Source organism: Haemaphysalis longicornis, unplaced genomic scaffold (genome assembly GCF_048455015.1).
Source record: "Haemaphysalis longicornis isolate Haplotype H1 unplaced genomic scaffold, Haemaphysalis longicornis Haplotype H1 scaffold_4, whole genome shotgun sequence".
In the NCBI taxonomy this organism is placed as follows: domain Eukaryota; kingdom Metazoa; phylum Arthropoda; class Arachnida; order Ixodida; family Ixodidae; genus Haemaphysalis; species Haemaphysalis longicornis.
Window position 1 is genome coordinate 129,206,397 of NW_027526361.1, and position 12,067 is coordinate 129,218,463.

Consider the following 12,067-nt stretch of genomic DNA (forward strand, 5'->3'; position numbering starts at 1 on the left):
TTTGACCAAATACATGCATTCATATTATTATGGCAGTTACATGTGTTAACCTCGCGATTAAAGAGTTATGTGTTCGTGTTTTTCATTGTTGGTGGTTCGTGGTTTTCGAGGTTCTTTTTATTCGCGTTTGACTGTTTTTTTCTGTGCTTTCGTATATTTATTTAGGGTCGTGTGTAAGCAGTGAAGATAATTCCTAATATTGATTTCGTAATTCATTTTATATCGCCTTAGTTCTTCTTTTTTGTATTCTTTCATTTTCAGAAGAACTAGATCGACAAGAATTTGCAACTATGGCTATGCAAGCAAACAAATATCTACACTGCGCAAAAAATGCATTTATGCGCAACTGCCGCGTTTATATGACGCATATTTTTTATATTCTTCCTTGATTTTCTGACCTTTTTCTAGTTCTTCCATTTCTGCTTTTTTTTCAAATTCTACTTCACCAATAAGTTCTATTTAGGCGATTGTAACAACAAATGTGTAAACTCTGACAATTATGCGTAATTTTTCAAATACACTGCGTTGACTGGTTGGCCGTTCTTGCTATTTTGTTTTGCTTTGATTTTCAGAACTTTTTTTTATTTTTCTCTTTTGCGGAAGCGATGAAAAAGTGTTACTTTGGCTCAATAGTTCATTTCATACTTGTGATTCTTGTATTTTTGTATTTTGAAAACTTTCTACAGCCAGTTACATAGTTGGTCCACTGTCAGTATTTTTGTTGATGTTTGGGGTTTTTTGGCGGAGACTTCTTTTTCGTTTTTTGTCTTCGTTTTCTGAGGGTGGTACACAAGATACGTATATTTTTAAATGTTTTATTTCCTAATTTTTGATTTTGTTGCTTTCTTTTATTTTTGGTTGATTAATATTTTCTTTGTCGATCGTCCCTATATGCTAAATTGAAACGATTAAATGTGTTACCTTAGCCAATGATGAATTTTTGTGCTGACGCAGGGCGTTTGACGGCTGGTTCGTTTTTTCTATTCTTGCATCGGTTTGCTTCAGTTAGACATCATTTGGTTTCATTGTCTTCTAGCGTGTACAAGACACATATTATTATTTTGTAAATATCTTTATATGTAGCTTTTGATGTATTGGTACTTCTTGGTCTTTAATATTCTGTGACATATTTTCTTCATTTACAGCATTATAACGCCTAAATGTGGTAACTCGTGGTCTATGCATTTTGAATAAAACTCCATCAATGTGTTTTTTTTGTGTGTGCAATTGTATACTGTGGTTACAGGTGGCGTAAAATATTAATTGCCTTTATTTTTAAGATTATCGGTCCTTCTTAGCGCCTATGTCATCTGGTAACGGGATGCATGATGCCTTTTGAATCATTTACATTGGTTAACTGCCGTTTTCATTGAAATTACGTTGATAAAACAATTACACAATTCTTCCGAATCACGATCTTATAATATATAGGAATGCAATTATCAATCATTTTTCTCATCTGAGCATTATACGATATCTATCCTTGAAAGGCACTGCATGCTCAATGGTCTTATCTTCTCTCTCAATCTCAAAATATAGCGCTTTTGCAGAAAAATTTTATTCTTTATTGTTACACCTTCCTAAATTTTTTGTATCATTTCGCCTTGAATGGTCCCTAGGAATTCGTACATCTTCAAAAAAGTTTTGGGTTTTATAGCACATATTTAGTACTACACTATATATAGTGCATATGTCTGCACTATGTATATAGTACATATGGTATCTGCTGACCGTTCAAATTTTTGAAGTCTTTTGGATTCCGTTGATATGGATGCCTTATTGATCTGAATTAACCCCCTGAGCATAGGTGTACTTCGTGGTTTGTTTCGGTCTTTTCTATGTGGTTTAGAGAAGAAATACTGACTAAATACGAAAAAAAGGTTATATGATTCACAAACGTATTTATTTGGTAATTATTTATTTGTTTTTTATATAACTCCAAAGTCCTCAGCCACAAGGTAGAGGTACTTTAGCGCAGGAACTTTTATGATGAATTTTTTATAAAAGTATGTTTTGCCATATGTAAATTTTCTGGCCTTATGTCGAAGACAATTGACCTAATACAGCTCCCGCTCCCTCGTTCATTAGGGAGTATGAGTACACCATTTTGGCATTGGGGGAAGGAGGTCATTTGTTTTGTTTTTTCTGTTTGTGTCTGTACCTGATTCAGGGGCTCACCGATTTAGAATACTGCGGTCGTTCTTTGCCGTAATTTATTTGCAACTAAAGACTAAAGACGGCGCGATTAACAAACAGCACGTTCCCGTGGCCCGCAGGTCTTTTCTTGTCAAACGCGCAGCCCCTGACAGATATTTTTTCTAATATACAAGAACCCTCACCATCATTACATGCCACCACGTTCCTTAGTCGATTTACAAGGCTGGGAGCCTTAGAGTTATTTATGTTCATCTGCTCAATCACCAGCGTGTTGATGCGGATTCGAGGGTGGCATGCAATCATTCGAGCGTTCAATTCAAATCACCACCTCCGAAAAGGGGCACTCAGTCTGCGTGCGAGTGCAAGAGCGCATCAGTCATACTTATTCTAGTTGATTTGAAAACAAATCTAAAAATATTTTTAAAAAGAATTCACCAAATTAATATTATTTCAAGATAAATAAAATAAAAAGTAAGCATTTTCGGTTAATTAGAAGTGATATGCTGCTCCACCAATTTCACATGCTATCCAATTGTAGAAATAGCCTTATAATTTGGAACCAAATCTATTGTATCGGTTAATTGGAAATTATTTTGAATGCAAAGCGTCGAGGGGACCGTCGGCGTGTTCTGTGCCATGTTCTGAAGTGATAGGATTTCGTGACTAGAGTCTATGTACCGATTACTACGTTAAATTTTCCGCCAGTGTCTGCAAACAACCCTTAGCGGTACATTGCGAACGCCGCTGAATGTTACCGGGCGTAGCAGGAGACGGACGTCACCCCACACTACTTGTTGAGGGCCCAGCTACCCCTGCTTCCGGACGCCGTCACTGGCGAACCGAAGGCAGGAGTACCAATCCTTGCAAAATGCAGAATCTTCACTACAGCTTCTTGCTTGCTAGACAACACCTGCAGCAAACGAAAATCCTTCTAATATGGACTCGATCCAACCCTTTCTGGTCTTACGGGGAAGATCACTTACTCAACCGCACTCGCTATCGCCATCCGAGTTAACCGGACATGTTTTAACGACGTGCCAACGATTGTGTCAACGACGACATCATCACTACCACCATTCCCACACCAGGCGTCGCTGGATCACCAAGAACTGACGCCCATTAATAAGATCGCACAAAAACAGGCTTCTCACATACACAGATACTATAGATTACTACAAGTTAGCCAGGTGTAACTACCAACCAGCCCGTCACGTCCTTACCAGAAAAGAGTAACTAATGTGGCGACGGTTGCGGACAGACATATTTTGGAGTCCGGTTTCTCTTAACTTGTACTGCCAAGACGTTTACTGAAACCACTGCACTTAAATCACAAGATATGGTCTTGCCATCAGATGGAAACCATACAATTGACAATAACAGCGATACAGTCATTATAAAAACTAAGAAAGTGCAAGATTAACTTAACAGAATAACGTGAGACTCTTCCGCTCAGCTCCAGCCCGAAGCCACAACCCAAGGAAGTACCGATAGCCGAAGCCGACACAACAGTACAAGAAATCGAGGCGGACGGTTAAGAGAGAGGAATCCTCCAAGATGTCTTCCCTTCAGGACCCATATAGTGCATCAAATATTCCATATTTGTCTTTCCCTTCAACATCGGGTAATGTGGGATGCTTAACCACTTTTATTCTCTACACTGACACGGAATAACAAAAAGGGCGTGTAGAATTACAAGTTGATGGTTCTTGAAGTGCATTAACGCAAGGCTTACACCTTCAGAGCAAGTGCGCAGACCTAAGTGCAGCAAGAAATTTTAACAGCTGAGCTCTTAAAGCTTGCTGTAATGCGTGACGCGTAGCGCGTAATTGTTTAAAAATACCAAGCAAATGCCGAGTGCTCGCGAATGCGCGCCTTGCGTCCACGGCACCCGCAGCGGCTTTAGGAAAGAAAAAAAAAACTTGCAAGAACCCTGGAGAGCGAGAACATGCCGAGCGCTCGTGAGAGCGTGCCTCGCGGCGACCATGGGACGTTTGCCATGGGGAACACTACGATATCGATGAATATTACGGTGACTACTACTAGCAAAGTGCAAAACGACGACGGAACAAGTAGATAAAAATTCTCAAACTTCTAAAAATGCGTGGGGATGTGTCCTTCACTGCTCACGTAGAAGGAAAATCCTGCAGCTTCACTGCGGTTCAAGCCTGGCGCGACTTAGTGCAAGCTTCATTTTTTTTATTCTCGAGCTCGCTCTGATTGTGTGATTGGAGCCTACCAACCTATATGAAACGACTTAGGTACCAGATTTTGGTGCAGTTTTTGGCTGATAACATTATATTTGTGACCAGGTTTGGCAATAGTTAACATCAATCTTCTGTAAAAAATAGAAATTCTGCAATAATCCAAAATTGTAAATCTTTCGTAGTATGTTCGTGGTCACCAACACTCGGACTTAGGCATACAGAGTTAAGGAGTTGGTTGTTGTTTTAGAATTGAGTGGCATAGAAAGAAAGGACAGCGAATTGCTATAAAACGGTAAAACAACACATACCTTGAAAGCCTGACGTGTGCTCCCGAATGGTACTTCTACTGCCAAATACCGATTTTCCAAACGGCAAAAAGTGACAAAAAACTGGTAACTATAAGAGGCGGTTTTGAAAAAGTGTGCGTACTCACATTATTTTGAAGCGATGGTGAGGGCATAATGTGCCTGGGCTAAATGACTGTTTAATAGGTGATTTGTTAAACTTCTGATTGCAGGTGCATGTCCATGCTAAACGGGGACCCTTACGAGGAACTGTCGGAGGAAGAGTGTGACCCGTTGACCAAGCCTCACGACAGCGAGGAGTGTAAGATACACTGCCCGGGAGAGTGCGTCGTCTCGGAGTGGTCCGTCTGGTCACCCTGTCTGGTGAGCTCAAATTCGCGTATTGCTCGGCTATAGCTCATCAATCCATATGGGTATAATGAGGAGAGTATAACTTTATTAGCCTCCTCAAGCTTTAAAAAAACGGATTATTCAGAATCAATATTTCAAAGAGCGCTTGTGTTACCCGCCGTTTGAGATGTTATTTACTTTTAGCGGAAAAATGAGGTGCCCTATTCATTCCGAAACGTTCCATTATAAAAGTAGGAATCCACAGGACAGCTACATTCAAGAGAGTTAATAATATATTGTATTTCAATTGGATATTCAACAGCGTGAGAAATCACACCTACCTAAACCAGGTGAAGGACGGTGTGTTCGCGCTTCACTTTTCATTAAACATGTGAGACCGCGCCAGGCAGGGATAATGGCACTGGGTAGGAGCACGTTTGATGAAATATATTTGGTATGGGAAAAGGGATTACTTCAAGCGGCATTTTATGCTACAAAATGCCCGTTCCAAGCGCCAAAAACTCTCAGAAAAAACAGTGGTTTAGGCATCCCTACGACGTAATATGGGCACCATAAATTTTTGCATAAATGCATATAGCTTCAAACAAAGACGTGTGCGAAGTGTGTCTGCAACACGAAAACCAAAATTGTTATTTTTTATGATGGCGCAAAGGCACCAACCGTTGAACATAGCCGTTAAATTGCGCCATAAAATGTCTACACTAATGTCGATCCACTGGCTTAATTCAAGAACCGCAGTGCTCACATTCATGTTCAATAACAACTGTCGCGTACTCGAGCGTCGCATATAGTAAGAGAGGCAGGAAAAAGAATACTTGACAGCTGGAAATACTTCTTTAAAAAAGCGCCATACTCGGGCTCATGTTATAATTGACACTATCTGTTGTCGCGGCGGCCAATTTTCTGATGGAGGCGAAAAGCGAAAACGCTCATCATGTGTTCGAGATTTCTGTGCACGTCAAAGATCCCCATGTGGTCAAATTTAGTCTTGAGTTCTCCACTACGGTGCGCCTCATCGCATGTGTGGAGTTGGGGCATGAAACCTCTCAATCAAATTACCAAGAAAGGTAATAGCTCATCATGCAGCCTATCACTCCGACAAAGCGAATGTCCTGGATGTTAGCGCGGGCGCGAGTTTTGACAGGAGAGGGCGCTTCATGCGTGACTTCGCCTTGTTTTCCTGACGTAGTCTGTTTGTCGTCGCTGCAATAATTTATCAGCAGATTAAATCTAAATAATCACTGAAGGGACTCACGCCGTGTTCAAAATCATCGAAGTAAGGCTTGTTTTGCGCCACGCGGAGGAACAGCCGGCTGCGGTGATGAGGCGCAGTGGAAACTTCAGCTTTCGTTCTTAATAACGCAATTTAACCACGACGCAACAGAAACAGACACAAATATCAAACTCAAGAGAGAGTATGATTTATCAAGAAATTAACGTGCTCTTACATGAGGACTGTTAATAACAACTCAATCAATTTTCTGATATACAATGATATCTGCACTGAACAGTCAAGATGTCCAAACACTGCTAAGCACAGTTCCTCACAGTTGAAGAGCGCTTTCAATATGTGTTTAGTAACCGAACAGATGTTTGCTGAAAAAGCGCGTTTTACAACCCATCGGCAGTGTGAATTTTAAGGCTTAAGAAAACGCAGCTGCCCAGTGATGCTTCGTCTTTCGCTCTACAAGATAACAGTGATCTGCTAACAAGGGCGTGTTCAATGCTCAACCATTGCGCTGAAAATAGAGGAGGATGTGATTATGGTTCCAGGCAGGACGACTACTCCAGTTTGAAGAATCACGGTGAAAGCGGTGAAAGTTATGGATACGACAGCAAACTACTGCCATCCCCAGGTTTCTTGCTAATTCAAAGTTGTGCCAAAGTTGTGCGAAAGTTGTAAGATTGAGCGTCCCAATCTGCTGGGGCTAGCGGTAGTTTTTGGCGGGTTGGTTGAACTAGAGCAGTGGTCGGCAACCTTTCCTGGTAAATGGCCAGTTGCATGAAGCCGACACGGCAAGAGCCGGGAGGAAAATCTTGGGGCTTTTTGGGACCTGTGCAAGGAAATGAAGTGAAGACGTTATATGTATGGGCCACATTTTACTGTGGTAATAGACCACCACGCTCTCTGTTGTTTGTCCTCCCTTGAAATCCTATAAGGAAGCCTTGGGCACTGGGTCATCCGCCAGCAACAGTTTGATTACACCGTCATTTTCAAATCTTGGAAAAAGCATATGGATGCGGACGCACTTCCTTGTTGCCGTTTGTGGTCGCTAGAGGACATAGCGCAACATCACGTTCGAACTGTTACTTTTTCAGTGGCACCTGTTCACCCATGCAACGTGACAACAGCCTCTAAACTTGTCTCCCTTCATATTTCGGATGGCCGCTGTCGTAACTTAATCGATCTCCTAAATTGTTCTGCCCAGCCACTCAACAGCCGCATGTGGTGCCCCCTCAAAACGTCTCGAATTATTAATGGCGTCCTGTGTCATTACAACAAACATCCTGCTGGCGAGAAATAGCTTCCTGTTGTAACGCTTTGTCTCCGTAGCGACGTTTTGACGGCAGTGCACGATGATCCAACCGCAGGTCACCTTCCGTTTCATAACACCTACGATAATGTGGAGAGCCGTTTCTTCTGGCCGAGCCTAGCCAACAGTGTCGCTAAATAGGTGGCATCTGGTGCTTCCTGTCGACATCGAAAACGACCAACATCTCCCTCTCCGGGACCACTACAACCCCTCCCATGTCCGTCTACGCCATGAGATGTCGTCGGAATTTATACTACAGCCCCATAGCAAGAGCACTGTGGGATAATCAATAGATTGTCACGGCAGTAGACCACTAAACACGCTATCCTGAAACTGCCCCTCTTCGCACCGCCAGCGCCTCTGAGGTTACTAGCGTTTCCATGACAGCCATTATCTAGCGTCATCGGTCGCCTCGGGTGCTTCTCAGTGACCGGGGTCGAGCATTGCTGACACCTGTTCTTGCAGAAGTGCCCCATGCTACCAAAACAGTTCACAAGGAGAGATCGATCTATCACCCTCATAATAATAGGCTATCTATGCGGTTCTACCGTGCATGGTCCGGCATGATTTCCTTCTACATTCACACAGGAACTGGGACAGTATTCTGCTGCTGTTTGTCACCTGCGCTTGCAATACGACACTTCAAAGCACCGCTGGATTTTCTCCATTCCCCCTTGTTTAACGCGGCCCTCCTACTAGGTGCTTGATTAGTCATTCTTTTTTTCACCTGTATGTCCGGGACCAACCACTCGGGACCAGTTTCTGACTCGCCTTGCCACACTGTCGCCACACGGCTCGCATGAAAACAGCAGCTTGAAAGGAAGAGCGCAAATCAATTCATGACGAGACTCTAGTTTCGTTTCCCACCAGGAGATGAAGTTCTCCTCTCTACGCCTTTACGTGCCCCAGGATTATGAGAGGTGTTCCTACCTCGTTTCATAGCCCCATACACCGTTCTCGAGAAGACATCACCAGGGAATTACCATGTAGCTGCGCTTTGTGGTGTAACCAACCGCCGATGCTGCGGAGTTAAAATCATCCATGACTCGCAACTCAAGCCCATTGGTTTGTGAGCATCTGCTCGAACTGTACCTGCCTGCTCTGCACGCTAGTCGTCATCATGGCAGAGCCACGGCTGGACACCACTATCTCCGTTACGCAGCCACGAACGATCGCCATCACTGTGTTCCGTTCGTTCTGGCGTGGCTGTCACGCGCACAATAAACGTCGTACACCAACAATCCTTGCCTGGCCTCTAAATAGACCTTTGTAGACATTTAGGCACAAACTCTAATATAGGCCTCTAAGCACTATAAACCAGAACTAAAGCCCAATTTAACCTCAAATTTATAGTCATATCTCAAAATAGCGTGATAGGAGGGTAATGAACAGAATAGACATTTGCCTCAATTCCGGTCCCCACTGATGACGTAAAATGTTCTTTAGAGTGACGTTGCAAGCATTACATGAGGGTGCTCCTAGCCACATGCGCTGCTATCCCATTTCGTTACGTCGCCTTAACTATAGCGTTGTCAGTGCTAGGTATATCTCGCACAAGTGAAAACCAGCCAGGCCTATAATGTGCTTACACTAAGTCAAAGAGTTGTCTTAACAATAATACGTTTCTCTTTATGTTCAGGATCCTGCAACTGGAGCAAACATAACGGAGCGGAACCGCACACGCAAAGTTCTTCGCCACCAAAGGCACGGCATGCACTGCCCTTACCACCTGATTGAGACGGATGTCTGTCTCAAGCACCACTGGGAAATTGGAAAGCCTGGCTCGTGCATATTCGGGAACGGCACATCGGCATGTGGCGTCGGCGTGTCCAGCTCCCCTCTTTACTGCATCAGAGATTCAGATGGTCTGCGCGTAGACCATTCCTACTGTGATTTGGTAAGTGATCTGATGCCAGGAATCTTAGTATTACAATATATTGTCAGTACGTTGAGTTGTCTAGATAAACTTTTTTTCTGGAACAAAACTTTCAGCCTTGTTATCCTTAGGAAATCACAATTCCGCGATAACTAGCATGCCAGATTTGTGACCTTGGCTAGGTATGAGCGATTGCATAATTGGCTATGACGGTCAGTTTTTAATGACACGCAGCCAACTACGAGAAAAGAGCGTCGAAAAGAAGTTAGTGAGTAAAACTGGTGCAAAGGTAAGGCCTAATATTGGTCAGCTTCAATAACTGAGCTAAATTAAAACACAATGAAAATGGCTGGTGCAGGGAATCAGGTAGGCACAATGCCTGGTAACATCTATAAAATTTGCTGCGGGTCACCGTAGAATGAAACACGGAAAAATACACACTACGTTGCGAATATTTTAAATGCAACACATTTTAGTAGCGTACTGCACTAACGTCTATAAAATAAAAACACGCACATCCTAACTCATTTTGTACAAACAGCGGATATGGATTTACGCTAAAATAAACCGACAATTGTAATTGTTATATATATATATATATATATATATATATATATATATATATATATATACAGAAAGATAGGGCAGCAGTCTACAACGCCAAAGGAGGCATAGGGGTGTGGTTAGGCTGTTTTCTTTTTCACTACGGTTAATGACGTAAACATTTTTTTTTAATATACAGAAGAAAGAAAGAAAAACACGCGCCCAGAGTGGGGACCGAACCCACGCCTTTCGATTACATGTCGAATGCCTTACCAATATATATATATATATATATATATATATATATATATATATATATATGTAACGCAGGAGACATGGCGTCCGTCGAACCAACACCCTTTATTAACAACTTCTTGTTCCTCGTCCACCACTATGGCACCCCACCTTCTCTTAATGGCTAATCTCCCATTCCGGCCGACTGCCCTGTACCATCCATCTGCGGGGCGTCACACGCTTCCCCCTCCCCCCGAGAGAGTCTAGAACGTCGTCAATGCGAGGGATGGGTTGGTAGTCGGGCACTGTCACTGCGTTCAGCTTGCGGTAATCTATGCAGAAACGTGTGCGCCCTTCTCCCTTTTTCTCTGCCAGAAGTGCCGGAGCAGCGTACGGAGACGTAGACAGCCGTATTACGACTTGCGTGAGAAGATCGCTGACTTGTCTATCTATTTCGACGCTATCGGCGTCTGAGCATCGATATGGAGCCCTGCGGATGGGGACGTTGTTTGTGACGGGAATGCGATGCATCTCGCTATTGATACACCCAATGTCAGTTTGTGATTTGGAAAAAATGTTTTCATACTTGTGGAGAAGTTGCTTAAGTGCAGACCTCTGAGTTTCATTTAGGTGGCCCAAATCGGAAGTTTGAGGTTCCTGTACACAAGCGTTTTTGTCAGCCGCGTAACGGACTTGAGGGCGTTGAGAGTGGAGGACATCATTTCCTTGGCGTAGGGTCATGGTGTCGAGGTCTAGAAACAAGTTGAAGAGGCAGGCGCTGTCCAAGCGAAGAAGTAGATTGCTCTTGATTCCTTGCAGAATGTGCGCTTCTATTTCCTTGGTGATTTTTCCGATTTGTACTTTTAGATTGACGCGACCCAAAGTTTTGGTAGATGATGCTACTTGATCTACAGTGATGGATGAATCTCTCATTATTTGCAGGCGAAGGGTTGTCAGCACTGCTTCGCTGATACAGGTAATTGCGGCTCCGGTATCAAGAGTAGCGCTGACTGGGTGCCCGTTAATGAGTGCATCAAAGTGAATCAACATAGCTTTGGGTCGCCCTCCTCGTTTCCCTGGTTGGTAGCGAGGGAGGAAATGCTTGCGCGTCGTGGGCATTCATTATGCCAGTACATCTGTTGTGGCAAGCCGGCCATGGCGCAATGCCTGCATTCGGACATGGGTGCTCGGCCAGGCGTATTAGGCGGACGCTGATGGGAATTGCCGCTCGCTGCATTGATCTGTGCGTATCGACCTTGTGGAACGCGGTGCGACTTAGCTCGGTTCATAGCTGCCTCTACTCTAAGCGCAGCTGAAAGCCACGCTGCTGGGGTGGATGGAGTAAGCCCAGCAGGAGCCATTTCCATTTCAGCAGGGAGGCCGTCGATGAGCCCTGATATACGGTGCGCGTCCTTCAGTTCAGCAAGGCGTCCCAGACACATTTTTTCATTGTAATACTTCTTGAGGCTCTGGCCCGATTTCAGGCGGCAATGAATGAACTGACGGAATGAATCCGCGATGGCGCTGGCGAACCGTTCGGTCATGCATGCAACGAGATCCTCCCAAGCTGTGCCAGGGTCAAACACCTCGGTAAGGTATCAGCGGAAGGGCTCACCTTCAAGGTAATCGGAGAAATTGCACAACTTGTCTCGCTCGGTCCATGCAGCGGCCGCAGTATTCACCTCGAAGAGTCGGAGCCACTTGTCAAAGGGAACATCGTCGCTTGCTCCCGAGTACTTGGGGATAGTGATGGCTTTCTTGGATGTTGTCAGGATGCGGGGTTGCACGGTAAATCCTGCCGACTAGTGTAACGCAGGAGACATGGCGCCCGTCGAACCAACACCTTTGTTAACAACTTCACAA

At 43.9% G+C, this 12,067-nt stretch overlaps 1 protein-coding gene across 5 annotated transcripts in view; it reads left to right on the forward strand.

Moving 5' to 3' along the window:
* LOC144179371 (thrombospondin type-1 domain-containing protein 7A-like) overlaps nt 1-12,067 on the forward strand; it is a 579,123-nt gene that overhangs the window by 273,082 nt on the left and 293,974 nt on the right. For all 5 annotated transcript variants that reach the window (XM_077707698.1, XM_077707699.1, XM_077707702.1 and 2 more), the window contains 2 exons: nt 4,879-5,029; nt 9,191-9,448. In XM_077707698.1, coding sequence (XP_077563824.1) covers nt 4,879-5,029; nt 9,191-9,448 — 409 coding nt within the window. The remainder of the gene's footprint in view (nt 1-4,878; nt 5,030-9,190; nt 9,449-12,067) is intronic.